The 15,590-nt window shown below is 26.9% G+C and overlaps 1 protein-coding gene across 1 annotated transcript; it reads right to left on the bottom strand.

The window, feature by feature from the left end:
- Positions 1-1,280: 1,280 nt before the first annotated feature.
- On the bottom strand, positions 1,281-4,047 carry LOC103488201 (indole-3-pyruvate monooxygenase YUCCA6). Its single transcript, NM_001319313.1, has 4 exons — positions 3,330-4,047; positions 2,462-2,710; positions 1,950-2,072; positions 1,281-1,496 (listed from the first exon to the last, which is right to left on the bottom strand). Exons 1-4 carry the CDS (start codon positions 4,044-4,046, stop codon positions 1,281-1,283), a joined length of 1,305 nt encoding a protein of 434 aa, NP_001306242.1. The 5' UTR covers position 4,047.
- Between the last annotated feature and the right edge of the window lie 11,543 nt (positions 4,048-15,590).

Genomic DNA, 15,590 nt, shown 5'->3' with positions numbered 1-15,590 from the left:
TTCTTTAGTTAATTTACTATTCATTACTTATTAGAATATTTTAAAAAACTAAACCAAAAAAACCTCATGAACTTCTAAAAAACGATATATTTACATGATCAAGAATTAATAATAGGGAGAAAACATAGGAAACGTTTTAAAACTTGGGAGAGCTTTTGTCCCTATTAGAAATGGTCATACGCTATATACTGAGATGAAAAATAACGCATAAACCAAAATCATTAGTGGAATTGGGAAAAGAGACAAATTTAGAGCCATTGTTTTTATTTTTTATTTTATTTTTGGTTCAAAGATGAAAAAGTACAAAGAATGGGACCACACTATATTTTTAAAATCACGAAAACATGTTAATTCATCAGTAATTTATAATATTATTAGTTCTAATGGTAACATTTGAAACAAAAAATATATATGATTGTAATAACTATCGTTATAATCCAACCTTTGTTTTAGTAGACTATAAAAAGAGAAAAAGATAGAGAAGAAATAAAGAAAACAAAAGCCACAAACAAATATATATATATATATATATATCAACCTAGAATTTTATTAAAAATGCACAAAAACAGTGCTTCACTGCACAGCTAGGCCAATATCTCAAAGAAAAGAACATTCAAATTGAAGAATAAATGGAAAAAAGAAAAACAAAACTAAATTCAAAACGGGAAACAAAAAAAGAGGGACTTACAAGCTATAGCTCACCCCCAAAAACCCTAATTAAACATGTACAAAATGTAAAAACAACCAAAGGAAATGAAAAAACACAATCATAAGATTGTCACTCAACAACAATTAATCTTGAATGGAATAAGTAGTCAAAAAAATTAAAAGAAAATTTTCTTTTTTTTTTTTTTTTGTCTGAAGCATCTAGCTGTTATTAAGAGTCAGTCACATTATTCTGATAGACCGCCACAAAACCAATCCCAAAGCTCCTCCTTCTTGCAAACACTTTACTAAAGTACCCCTTTCTCTCTCTCTCTCTAGCCAGAGAAAAAAATTGTTAAAAATATTGGTGCCCTTCATGAGGAAAAAATCTTCCGTTTCTTCCTTCTTCCAGAGGGCTGAAATAGTAATTTCCTCTCTGTTAATTTCCTTTTTCTATTTTTTTTTCCTTTCTTTTTCTCTCCGAAAACCCAGCAGGTTCCCATTCATTGAAGAAGAAGGAGGGGGCGATGCTTCTTGAATGCGCGTTTGAATGGAGCTGCGATTTTTTGAACTTTTTTGGGATTTTTTTTCATTTTTTTTGGTTTTGCAAGGAGTAGACTCAGAGTCTGAATCGTCTACGTGGACGGTGGAGATTGCATGGTGGGAGTACAGAGCTTGGCATCGGCTTTCCAACACCGTTCGATGTCCTCGGCGATTCTTTTAGCATCCATTGATGTGCCGAGTAATCCACGCTTTGTGAATCCCACTGCATATAGCCCACTTTCTCCTTTCCATCCTTTTGGAAATGGCATCCTTGGCATCCCATCTTCTTTCCCAAACATTTCGCCCTCCTATAATAATAACAACATTAAATTAAATTAAAAAACCCATACTGCTTCTAGTTATTTCATTTCTTTTAAACTCAAGAGTTTCATAAAAATCATAACTTTCTAATCTTCATCCGACATTCTAATTAATTTTTACTTTTGATGTGTAGTTTGATCTTTTGGCATTAGAAAATAAACCATAATTAAGTGCAATCTAGACCATAACCAAACTAATGGTGCAACTCAAAAAGCATCCAAATATCTTTGTGGATGCATTATTACTTTTAAGCTAACCTAAGATTACGGGGTGCCTAACTATTACTAGCTAGGCTAATATCAGCATACATTAAATAAACAAAAACATTGAATTTAAACAATGCAGAAAAGTATAAATATTAGAAGTGCAATTAAAAATAGGGAAAAGTGATAGAAAAAGTAAAAAGAGATCGAGTGGAGGAAGGAAGGTAAAAAGTTTACCTTTAGCCAAGAGGGCACATTGCTTCTATAACCAGTTGCCAATATTATGGAATCAAATCTTTCAGTTTTTCCATCAACAAACTCCACTGCTTGACGTTTCAGCCGTTTGATGCTAGGGCGTACCTATACACATCAACCGCACCAATTAATCAAATATTATAATATTCATTGACGGTAAATCTTTTCAGTTTGTATCTATACACAAAATTGAAAAGGTTCCTATTATATATAAGATTCAATATATAAATCTAATAAATAGGTTAAATTACAAATTTGGTCAATGTAATCGGAAGAAAACTAAAATTTAATCCTCAACAATTTAAAATTTACAACAATAGTCCCTATAAACCATTCAACCAAAACTAATTTTCTCCGAACTATAAAGATCATAATATACATGAGATGTGTTAAAATCAAAATTAAACATTTAAAGACCTTTTTTTTCTTCTTTTGAAAAAATAGGTTATTAATATTACAATGTTAGGTAAAATACGTATAGAAATTTAGCGTACCTTAATATGTCCACTTCTGATTTTGGCAAGAGTACCAACATCCAAGACAGGGGTCTTTCCGGACGAGTTTTTGAGACGAAGTGGGCCCATAATGGGCCGGTCCAATCCGAATCTTGCAGTATCCCCAAGTATGAACCTCGACACCATTAGCAAGAACGCATCGACAAGACGTATGGGAAACCACTTTAGCAACCACATGGACAATCCGAAAGTCGATCTTCCCAGCATCTCTCGTGGTAGTACGTGAACCTTCATACACACACCAAAGAAAATGAAAAAAAAGAAATTTATTTAACAATCCCAACCCCTCCAATTTTATCCCCTTCTTCAATTTCACCCCCACCCCTCCTCTTTTCCTTATTTGCAAAACTAACCCACAGAATCTGAAAGTGAAGAACAAAGAAACAACAAAACAAAAACATTGAGTGGAAGTGAAGTGGAGTGTCCACTTGTTTTAAGGTTTAATCCAATCCAAACACAGCATGGCTTCCGGAGACTATTTTGTTTTTGTTTTTGTTCTTTTTCAATTTTTTCAATCCACAAAAGAAATAGAAAAGCACTTTCTTTCATATTGGATTTTTTAAGAGATTCATGATTATGACAATCTGTATATAAGATCCTTCCTTTTTTTTTTTTTTTTTTCTGACTGTTTTGCGCATGCTACAGAATCCCAAGAAAGTGAAAGATCATCCCTTGAAAAAATAAATTAAATTTCCTTAATTAGATTTTCCTATAACTCTTATTTCCCCCCCTTTTTGAAGATCTCCTCTGAATGAACAGTTTTTTTTCTTTCTTCTCAGTAATTAAACCCATAAAAATAAATTTAAAAGAAGAAAAAAAAGAAGAATCGAAATAAATTAATACTTACTGTATCTCTGACGACGAGATAAGGAGTAGCACTATGCTCACAAAGATCCAAACAGACTTCCATGCCTGAATTTCCACAGCCAACAACCAAAACTTTCTTGCCACGAAATTCTTCACCGCTTCTATATAAACTTGTATGTTTTATCGAACCACCAAAAACATCCATTCCGTCAAGCTCCGGCACCACCGCCTCCGCATTTTCTCCGGTAGCTACGATCAACCACCGTGAGACATACTCTGTTTCCTCAAAACGACCGCGTTTGCTTTTCACGCGCCAAAACCCGAGGGTACGATCATACTCTGCTTCTATAACCGTCTCGTTGAATCTCGGCCGTATATCAAATTTCTCAGCGTAATCCTCCAAATACTTCACGAATTGTTGCTTAGAAGGATACGTCGGAAATTCCACCGGAAAACCCATAAACGGCAGCTCACAAAATTGCTTCGGTAGATGTAACCGTAGACGATCATAAGTCTTTAACTGCCACAACGACCCAATACAGTTGGATCTCTCAAGTATAACACTTGGTACTCCTCTTTGTTTCAAACACGCCGCCGCAGCTAATCCCGAGGGCCCTGCACCAACTATAACAGGTCCCGGAATCCAAACACGCCTCATCCCAACGCTGCCGTCAACTCCTCCGCCGCCGTTCATCTTCTCTGTAAAAAATGGGTCATTTGATAACTTTCCTTCCAACTCCCGTAGATAAGTACTCATCTCACCGGCTTCCCCTCCACCACCAAAAAAAAAAAATTAAAAAAAAATCCCTTGAATCTTGGAGTGGATTAAGAGAGTCTTATCCGTTTAGAAGAATGAGTAATTGGGTAGTTTTTTTTTTTTTTTTTAAAATTTTACGATTTTTTTTGTTAATTCATAATAATTTTTGAATTTTACGAATCTCTGTGTTTGTTTGAATGGAAGGGTGAACAAGAATTTCGGGGCTAAATCAGCTTTCAACACAGAGAGAGAAAGAGAAGAGGAAGAAAGAGAGAATATGAGAGAGAGATGGTGATATGTCTATATATATATTCCTTTTGTTCACAGAATGAATTTATATTTCAGTGGGCCTCATTAATATATGTATATATAATATGGTATCTATATACATATATAATTAAATATGATATGTATATATAAATATATATTAATGTGCATTTATATAACTGATATTAACCAACAACAACTCCAGAACAAACTCCATAACTTTCTTTATCTTCTTTTTGCTTTTATTTTCAATTTAATTTTTTCTAGGAGAAGAAGAGAAGAATGTGGATAAATTTTGTTGATATGTAAATGACTTCCACACAATTTAGTGGATGATTGGTTCTTTTATAAATGATACTCTTGTTCTCTTTATATATATGTTTCGGACGGATTTCTTTAAATTTTCGTTTCAAACTTTTTTTGATATTTGATTTGTAAATCATTTTTATTTGACTCCAAACAATAAAGTAATTATCGTGATTCTTACTTTGATAGAATTCAATTAAAGTGTATATATAAGTAAATCAATGTGGTTGTACAAATATAGAGATAAATAATTTGGTCAGGTTTTTTATTATTTAATTTCACAAAAAGATATGAATTTATCCATTTATGAAATAACTTGAATGTCAATTTCTTTGATGCATATTTTGAAAATATTAAAAAAAATAAGAAATTAATTGAGTAGGTATGATTTGTTTTAAATATCTTTCTAACTTACTAATAATTTTTTTTTAATGTATACTAGAAAAAAAGTTAGAAGAAGTATGCACCACAATAACTAACATTTTAGGTGACATGAAAGAATAATAATAATAATAATAATAATAATAAAAAGAACAATATTTCATATTCATAATTCAATAAAAATTCACTCTATATATACACTTATAAAATAGTAGAGGGTACGGCATGTTTAATAACATAATTTATTATATATATAAAGAATGATCTATTACATTGCTCAAATTCGATCACAGGATTTTGCCCTTGAAATGGGTAACATGCAAAACCAAGCAAATTATTCTTTTATATTTTATTTTGGAGAAAAAAATAAAAATAAACAAATACATTTTATGATTGTACTTTGACTCTATTTATTTAATTAACCTTTTAATTTCTTCTCTTAACATATATATCAATTATTAGAATTTGCATGGTACCTTAAATTTGATAGGAAGGAAAAAAAATCCGTACCAAAAAGGGCAGACACATCAATTATACCTATATTATTTAATGTACAATCATTCAATTACGTAATTGTTCATAAAAGCTATCGTTATATACTCTTTTTAATTATTATTTTCAAATATTCAATATATATATATATATATATATATATAAAAGGGTTTTGAGTTAATAATAAAAATATAATATGTAAATTTATTTATATTTTGAAGAAGGGGGAAGCTGGTTGTTGTTGCTGCAAGCTAAAAGTTTTGAAAATATCAATACTAAAAAATTTATTTGAAATGAAATTAAAGGCCATTTATTTTGATGACTTGGAAGAAAGAAAGCCACCCTTAGTCGGGACAATGTAGGTGGTTTTATTAATTTTATTTTCAAAAATTAATTTAATTTTTTTTTTTAAAAAAAAAAAAAAAAACTCTAGAGATGTCCATTTCTTTTTCTCTCACTAGCAAGCTTAACGTAGTTCATTACAACCCCATCCCCTTCATAAAGGAAAAATTAAATAGACTATGATTACAAGTACATTGGTGTATATATAGTCATAGGTTAAACATTACATATGAGACTTTGCATTGCCTATTTTTGTATCCTCCTGTGTTCAAAATTTTAACATTATAAAATCATGCACATTTTATTGTTTTATTGTTTTATTTATTTATTTATTTATTTATTTATATATTCAAACTAACGATGTAGCAACCTTGTTGGAGTATAAATCTAAAAGTTTTATATTTATTTTCTTAATTTAAATATGAATGAAATATGAGAATTTGAACTTCTCGTTTTAAGTACCTTTGTTGAAGGATAATTTGTTGCGAGGGATTAGATTCTTTTTAGGGATAATGTTTTTTTTTTAAATTATAATTTTTGTTTGAGATAATGTTAGAATTTAGATTTGGATAACAAAAAGATCTATATTTGGATCGATTAAATCTAAAAAAAACTAGGAACTGTTAGAGAGTTTTTCTTTAGATTTGGATAAGAAATAGATTTATATTTGGATTGGTTAGATCTAAAAGAAATTAGGAACTGTTAGAGAGTTTTTCTCCGATAATAACTCATGACCTATTTTGTAAGAAAATATATATTTTACAAAAAAAAAATGTTTGCTAGAAAGAAAAATAAATTCTATACAAAAACTCAGCTAATTTTTAGTTGGAAGTTAAAAGATAGTGTTCCCTATATATAGAAAAAGCTAATGTAACAAATATTTAATTTACTAATTTTTTTTTGTCCAATTAATGGTGCTACCGCAAACATAAAATTTAGTATTAAATCAAAATATATTAATTAAGATAAAAAAATAAAAGAAATTAAGTCTACATATGTAAAATATGTTGTAAACAAATTATGAATATGTTCGATTTTATCATACGATATACTAATTCAAATCCTTTCTATTTTTAGAATTACACAAACCAAAATTTTAATCCGTAAATCAAGCATCTCCACAAATTTCATTAGTTAAAAGATACTAAATAAGGATATTCCACCCTATTTGACCCATATGATCAATCTGAAGCCAAAATCTAAAACAAGGTCAAAAAACAAAAAAAGCCAACGAACACTTTTTAGATTCAAAGATTCAAAAATATTGGAGAAACATAGGGAAAGAAGGGAGGATTGGGTGCGGAGGAGCATAGGTAAGTGGAGTTGGACACATGTGTAATGGAAATTTTGGCAGAGAGGCCATAATAGTGCAACAGTAATCGTACCGATAATTCATTAAAAAGTTTAGAGGTAGTTGAGAGAGAAGTGAAGGAATGAGTGGCACTTCTCACATCCGTAGTCCTATCTTAGTAATGAATGGTCATTTTCCTTTCTTTATTTCATTTTAATTTTTCATGAATTTTTTCCTTTAATTTTTATCCTATTATTTAATTAACACTATATGTTACGTTATGGTATCTGTAATAAGAAATTAACACAAAAATAAATTCATGAGTAAAATTATGTTAAATTAGTACATACGACGAGACTACCTATGATTGGGCCTTGTGGTCAAGACCGGCCTATTCTTCCACAAGTCCATTTCGAAAAAAGAAATCAGTTCGATTTCTTATAGATATTACGATTTCATGTCAAATATCAAACTTGTTACTTCTAGTACAAGAGTTTGTGTTGTAAGCATTTCAACATCGAGCTACTCTTTGTTGTTCTATAAGTCAATCTCTTGTCTAACATTTTATGACTATTCTATAAGATTTATTTGATTGTTTTTTTCTAAGGACAATGATTTTTAATAAAAATATATATATTCTTAAAATTTAGAATGAAACTGCTCAGATATATTTTGGAGAAAACAATAATAAACTAAAGTAATAAGCTAAATAAATTTAAGAATAATAATAAAAAAAATAAATATTTAGACCAAAATCATATTTGAAATTTATTTATTTTTAATAGAAAGTAACAGAGGACTTTGAAATCATAAATAACATAAATTCTTCACTTATATTATATAATTATTTTTATTTAAAATTAATAATAACAATACAAATAGGAAAAAATAAATAAGTTTTTGTCCCATTTGTTTTGTCTTTTCCGTTATTATGAGATTTTCTTTTTGCTACTCTTATCCCATAATCACTTCAACTCAGCTAGTCATCATCTTCATACCATTTGTTTGTCTTTTTCTTTTATTTCTTTTTGTTTTATTTTCAACATTTTTCTTTCAATATATTTTGAACCATAAAAATATAAGTCTAATTATGTCTTCTTTTCCAATAACATGATTGATGTGTTTTTTATAAGAAACTAAAAATTAAGAAAAAACTTTTGTTAACCAATTTATATATATATATATAGCTTTTAAAACATTTTTTAAATTTATAGCCTAATTTAAAATTTTATTAAAAACAAAAGAACTTTTATTGCATTAAAATTTTTATAAAACTATGGTTTCAAAAACATTTTCTTAAACATGTAGTCCATTTAAAATTTTTTATTGGAAAATAAAAGAAAATTTTTATTACATTTAAAAAAGTATAAAAATACAAGAAAATATGCCTTTAATTTTATGACATTTAAATATGCTTGATCAATATCAATTGTAACGTATTGATAGAAAGAAGTTTAAAAGTGACAATTCGAGAATGACATATATCTATATTCAATCACTTAAATTCGCTTGTAATAAAAGGGAAAGACTTATAGATAATTTTGACTATGGAAAAAAGCATCCACTATGTTCATCTTCATTTAATTTCTTCGATAAATTTATTTCGTGATGTATATAACAAAAATTTAAATTATAAAGTTAAAAAAAATGTAATACATTGTAGGCTTCAATATATAATATTTGTAAGTATATGACAAATTGTCATTTATTATATTTGAGGCGAATCTAATAGTTTTTTTGTTTGAAAATCTTATGCACGTTGATTTTAATATGTATACCTCTTAACTATAAACCTAACTATATACATATATTATATATACATACATCTCTCATAGATACACATATAAATAAATGAACATTAATGTTAGGTGAAACCAAAATACTTAAACCCTTCACATGAATATAATCCCTGCAATAGATTTGGTGGCTAAATCTAATTAAAATTTTGAACATATTTGAAAAACTATTTCTATTACACATTTTTACTCGAAGTAAAATAGAAACTTCTTAAAACACGTCCTATTATTTACTAAATAGTAATGTTAGATTAATTTTGATGTCTATTTTAATTTTTAATTTTATATTACGTAATTTTGAGAGATTAGCTCTACATTTTTTTTTTCTTTTAGGAAGATGAGTTAATAAGTTAAAAAACTATTCAATGAATTCAGATTTAAACATATAGCGTTTAACATAGATTGTTTAAGGACCAAAATATATAATAAAGTCGGATATTTGAGGATCAAAATGATTATACTGAAAGCAAAGAGAAACGAAAGTAAAACACAATGTTGAAATGTGAAAACATTTTCTATATTCTATAGAAGTCAAGAGTTCAACTACTCAGATATAGATGAATCTCGACTATCTAGGAAAATACATAAAATGAAAAACTAAAAAAAATTAATAAGAGAAATGAAAAAAAATCCATCTAATGCTTGGTCACTCTCGTTTTCATACCTTATGATTGGTCTTCCCAAAAGCTAAAAGATCAAATCCAATTTGAATTTCCTTTTTTTTTTTTTGTTTTGTCTTCTAAGGTACCAAAACTCTCAATCACACACCTATGTTTTGGTCATGTTTGGTTGCAACTTTTGGAAGGTTCTGAGTTAACATTTTAAATTTTGTACACCACGTTTATGCGATTCAATAATACTTTTAAGTTTTTTCTTTCATTTTATACTAATTATGGGTCATGACATATACTTGCATTATATAAGTCTCTTCCTCTCCACACCCATCAAATGTTGACATTATATTTCATATATATCCTTTATCTTAACTTCAAAAAATCATAGTTCGGGTAAGAATGATCGTTTTCGTTCATATTGCTCAATTCTTATAAAATAACTAAATAAACACGTTGACAAGAATAACATTAAAGTTCAACAATAACATATGAATGCTTAAAAAAAAATGTGATCTCTTCATCGAAATTATATACCAAAGTTATTTAAATTATGTTCATGTTGGCAAGAATGAGTATGTTAACTATTAAACCTAAATTTTGTGCCATATTTTAAACAAAGAATAAAACTTATTAGTAGCTAGATTGGTTTGAAGTTTGAACAACTTAAAAGGATATAGTCAAAGTGTTCTAAATTTAAATCTTTTAAAGTAGGTTGTTGTATATATATATATATATATATATATATGGAGCTAGATTAGATGTATTTGTAATTGACTAAAACTTGCCTTACATTTATGATCCTTTTGCCTTGATCACTTGAGTTTGAGTGTGTGTGGTGTAATTTAGTAGGGTCATGTTTTTGGTGAATGAATTGGACATCTATTTATGTCCCATTTTGTGAAAGATGCTTCTCAAAATTTCTAAGCCACTATGGATTGATCCCACTTTTTATTTACATATTTATATTTATCACTTCATTTCTAACCCTTCATTTTCCCCAATTTTCAATTTCTATTAGCCTAAATATTTGGTACATAATAACCAATATCTCCTCTTCCATCCCCTTTCCTTCTAATAAAATCTATATACATAAATGCCCTTTTTTTTTTCTTTCATATTCTTAACCTTATAAATTCGTTAGAGTATCATAATCACTAAAATACAAAAATCTTTCTAGTATATACTTTAATCCTTTTAAAGCTAGTTTCTTATTATATTATGATATCTGAAGATATATACCTTCATTAAATTATTAAGAAAAACATCACATCACTCGATCATTTAAACATAGTGTCAAAAACTCGTATGATACGACACATTCACTCTTTATATAGAATATATAATGAACTATTCCTTTCCTATTATTCTTCAAATGGGGACATACATTAAAATTGAAAAGTCAAAATCTAAAAATTCCAACCAAAAAAAATAAAATAAAGATGTAATAATATATGAAGGGAATAAAATGTTAAATAAAATGAAGTATTAATTAATATAATGCCTCTCTTGCATTCTTTTGTTTTTGTCTTTAAGGGTAAAAGGCTACCTCCAAATTAGAGGGAATAGGGTTATAGCCTTTATAGGGCAGCAAACTAGGGGTCCAAAAAACCTTCAAAAACAAAAATTAAATCTTTTTAAAATAAAAACATAAGCCAAATAAAAATGATTATTATTATTATTATTATTATTATTATATAAAATAAAGAGTTTGAGGTCCAAAAGTTGTTACCTTATTTAGCAACATTTTTTAGTCCCTCTCCACTTGGAACTAAGATTGTTACCTAAGCCTAGTAACCTACCCTATACATTAGGTTTTGGAGAGAGAAAAAAGTTTTTTTTATTTTTTAATTAAAAAAACTTAGATGGGCCCAAAATTTGGTGAGAAAGCCCGAAATGAAAATGGGCTTTTCCGAGCATGCTTGCTTGGCAGGCACTCAAAATCAGGGCCTACATAGTGGGCCTCCATATGTCCCTAACTCTTCAAGGTATCAAAATATTTCAAAAAGTTTAATAATAATACGATTTTTTTCTTTCTAATTTAATTATAAATTGTTTTTTAGATTCTTAAAAATTTATTCCATAAATATGTTTTTTTTTGGTTTTTTTATTTGTTTATTTTGGATCAAGAGGATGCATTCGTCATGGCTTACATTCTTTAGCTTTTTCATCCTAGTGTGGCACTTCTATCCAGAAAAGAAAAGAAAAAGAAAAAAAAAAAAGGAAAAAGAATGGGCCAAAAATAAAATTTAGAAATAAAAATAAATCATATTATAATAATTGTATTTGCCTACTTTACCTAATAAACATAATTGATGTCGGATAACTTTTATCTTACAACATTGGGGAAAGGCTTCACACCACTTTCAAATGGGGTTGTTTTTAAAGGGAACGAAGGGGAAAAAAAAAACTATAAATATATATACATCCATACAAATATATATATATATATATATATATTTAAAACTAGTGATGATTATTTTCATCCAAGTTTTTTCGTTCACATTTTTTATCACGTAAATCTTAATGTTAATTGGGTTTGAATGATCTTTTTAGATCATATTACCACTAAAAAAATCCATGATCAATTTTTTGCACTCAATGATTTTTTATGTTCTGTTTTAGTCAACTATATAATTTGTGATTTTATTGAGATTTCTTTTTATCGTTTTTTCGTTGATTAAATGATGCTAATACGATTAGTGGGGCCATTAATTCATGGAGGTGGTGGATTAATGATGATTAAGGATATATGTGAGATCTTAATATAAGGTTTGTTTAATTAAATACTATAAAATAAAATGGATTTGATATCAAAAGACCAAAAGGAAAACAATTATATATTATTTATAAAAGCTCAATTAAAATTATATATATATATAAAAAAAAAACTAGGGTTAGCTACCTCATCTCAATTGGTTCCACTTCTCAAACTTCTTTTTATATTTTATTTTATATATAATGCAAAATTGAGCAGCCCCATTTTTAATAAAGAGAGAATGATCCACTCATGACTATAGAACATGGACCTATTTATAACTATTAATGATAGGCTTGCAACAAGTGATGGTAATGCCAAATATGTTTGAACAAACTTTTTCTTTTAATATATGTGTGTATATTTTATTTTCAAAAAGACTCAAATAAGTCAAAACCTACATGCCCCCGTCTAATCTCTTTTATTATTTTTAATCTTTATTTGATCATTCTAATATCTCAACGTGTCAACTCATTATAAACAATTATGATCAAATTTTATATTTATAATATTTATTCGTTAATGCGAGTATAACGAATAGTACTTAAGTTATGTCTTCTTTTTTTTTTCTTAATGAGGTTAGAGTTTCAAATTCTCGTTTAATGTTTTTTTAAATCAAAATATTTTATTTATTTTTCTTGAATATGATTTTTTTATAGATGCAAACACTAATCTAATATCTCTTTCGTCATCGCCGATAGTTGATTGTGTCAAAACAAGTGTTTGATTTAGTCCCTCTCAAGAACATTATTCATAATTACTTTATCCAAAAGTATTTATAAAATTTTCTTTTTAAGATTGAACTTTCATTATTATTGGACCATTTAAAGAAGTGTTAGCCTCATATTTATTGGACCTTTTTAAAAATGATTTTAAGAATTAGATTTCAATCCTATTTCATATTCATACTTGTACTTCAAATATTTTTGCATGACCTTACTGGTTAAGAAATTTATGCATCTTTTATAAATTATAAGTACAAACCTTCCTCTAGCTCTCGTATTAATTTTTTATTAAATTAAATACAAATAAATGTTAAAAACAAAGTATATTATTTATTAAGAATATAATTACCACAATAGAGTAAACTTAACAAAAAAAAAAAAAAAGTTTCTAAATTTAAATAAATATTTTTTAGTAGTGATTAGTCGATAATGCTTCCCCTTAAATAGAAAATTTAAATCTAAAATCATTGTCAAATTAAGTCATATGTTTTCCTTTTTAGTAATTATATAGAGAATTATAATTATTAACCTTTGAAATGTTAACATTTGAAATGTTAATTGATGTTTTTATAGTCACGTCCATTTCTTTTAACTTATACAATTTTAAGCAAAGAATAATAATACTTAAACTATTCAAAGTTTGAATAATTATTGAAACATTGATCAATGATTTAAAGAAATCATATAAACGGTTAAATTGATGTAATTATAGCACTAAATAGTGATAATCATTTGTTGCTCATGCATATTAATGGAAATAATTAGATGGATTAAGACTATAATTATCCAAGGAAAATTAGGCTCGCGTGCATATTTTTGTGTTGATTTTGAACCAAATGACAAAAAGAAAAGAAAAGAAAAAAGTAATATTGGTGGTTACTCTATCGGGTTGACAATTAAAATTTTAATTGTGGGAATAATTATTATACTTTGATTTGACGTTAATTATTAATTAAATAAAGCAATTGTGGAACTATCCTATTAGATATTCCTCTCTATACTTTTGATATTATATAATGTTTATTTCATATATTATACCTTCAAAATGTACTATATTTAGATATAATATTTAAAAAATCAATTGTGTGTAATTAATTATGAATTTATTAAAGTGAGGGACCTAAGTAAATAAAAATAATAAAGCTAACACTAAACCCATAACACTTTAAGAAGAGAAGTACTTTGCAAGTCTCAAACTTTTCATCCAAGTGTGTGATTATTTAAATATACAATTAATTAATTAATTTGTTTTTATTCTTTTCCGAAATGGTTTGACTTTAGATATGTCTATTTTATACTAAGATAGAATGTTATTTTTCTTTAATTAGGTTAACAATATTTTTTTCCCATAAACTTTTATACTTTATTACTTCATATATATTTCAATTTGTAACTATATAATACTTAAACTGTCAATAACCAATAATTTAGTCTATATACTTTTAAACTTTCTTATCCATTTAGAGGGCTAAATCGATTCTCAATAAGTATTTTTTATAAATCGTAAATATTAATTAAGTTGTTACATTAAAAAAAAACTAATACTATAATAAAGTAATCTACATCCATTCATAATTTTTTACTTTCAAAATTAAAAAAAAAAAGAGTTTTTTTTTCTTGTTGTAAATAGAAAAGCGGTTGAAATTATTTATAAAAAAAATAGAAAAATTAGACGTAGATATAAAATTTAACTATATTATTTCGTTGTATTTAAAAATAATCTTTCTTATATTATCTCTAGTTTAATTAATAAATAAATATATTTAGATTGGTTTCATTTTAGATTCGAGAAAGTTGAGTTTTAAAGTATAAAATAATCGAAAGAAAGAAAGAAAAGTTGGTAAAATCCTACATGGTGTGAAAAAGACAAAGTGAAGGTGGTTCACTTCAAAGTTTTAAAAGTAATTTAAATTTGGTAATGAAGAGATTTGAAAATGGAGTTCATTTAATCATATGAAAAGGAAAGATAGAGTAGAGAGAGCTAGTTTTTCTGGTATTAATTAATTTAATATATTCAATTATTTGTCCTTTTGAAGCTTTGTAAAGTGCTTTTTATGTATATATTCACAATGAAAATGGGCAATTTGAGTTAAATATATATTTCATGCTTAGCTAAGCTAATGATCAAAACCAAAAACACACACCAAGACATGATTAAATCATATGACTTTGTTATTTTTCAGTTAGACTAAGAGTGTTAAGTGTTAATTAATCATTTTAGGTCGAGTTGAAAATTATATTATCCATTTGTAATTAAGTATAAAGTTAGATTATAAGTTTTTTTTTTCATCTCCTTAAACTCTCGAGATGATTAATTATCTTCATTTTATATCAATATTCAATCTTCTGATCCTATTTTTTTTCTTATTAAACTTTAATTTAAAAATATAATTTGTTTTATACGGTAGCCTTTGAATTATTATTATTTATTTAAAATAACTATTTTCGTTCGTACTTATTTTAATCAAAACAAAATAAACTTCAAAAAAAATGTTTAAAGATTAAATTAAAAGTTTATATAGAAAAAAAGAAAAGAGAAGAAGAAGGAGAAACTTAACGGTGTATGTATATTTGT

The sequence above is a fragment of the Cucumis melo genome, chromosome 3 (genome assembly GCF_025177605.1).
Source record: "Cucumis melo cultivar AY chromosome 3, USDA_Cmelo_AY_1.0, whole genome shotgun sequence".
In the NCBI taxonomy this organism is placed as follows: domain Eukaryota; kingdom Viridiplantae; phylum Streptophyta; class Magnoliopsida; order Cucurbitales; family Cucurbitaceae; genus Cucumis; species Cucumis melo.
This window is presented reverse-complemented; position numbering and strand designations above follow the sequence as displayed.

Coding starts and splice junctions, on each gene's coding strand:
- LOC103488201 (NM_001319313.1), bottom strand. CDS start 4,046: ATGAGTACTTATCTACGGGAGTTGGAAGGAAAGTTATCAAATGACCCA. Junction 2,711..3,329: donor ATCTCGTCGTCAGAGATACA/GTAAGTATTAAT, acceptor GTGTGTATGAAG/GTTCACGTACTACCACGAGA. Junction 2,073..2,461: donor TCAGAAGTGGACATATTAAG/GTACGCTAAATT, acceptor TGATGTGTATAG/GTACGCCCTAGCATCAAACG.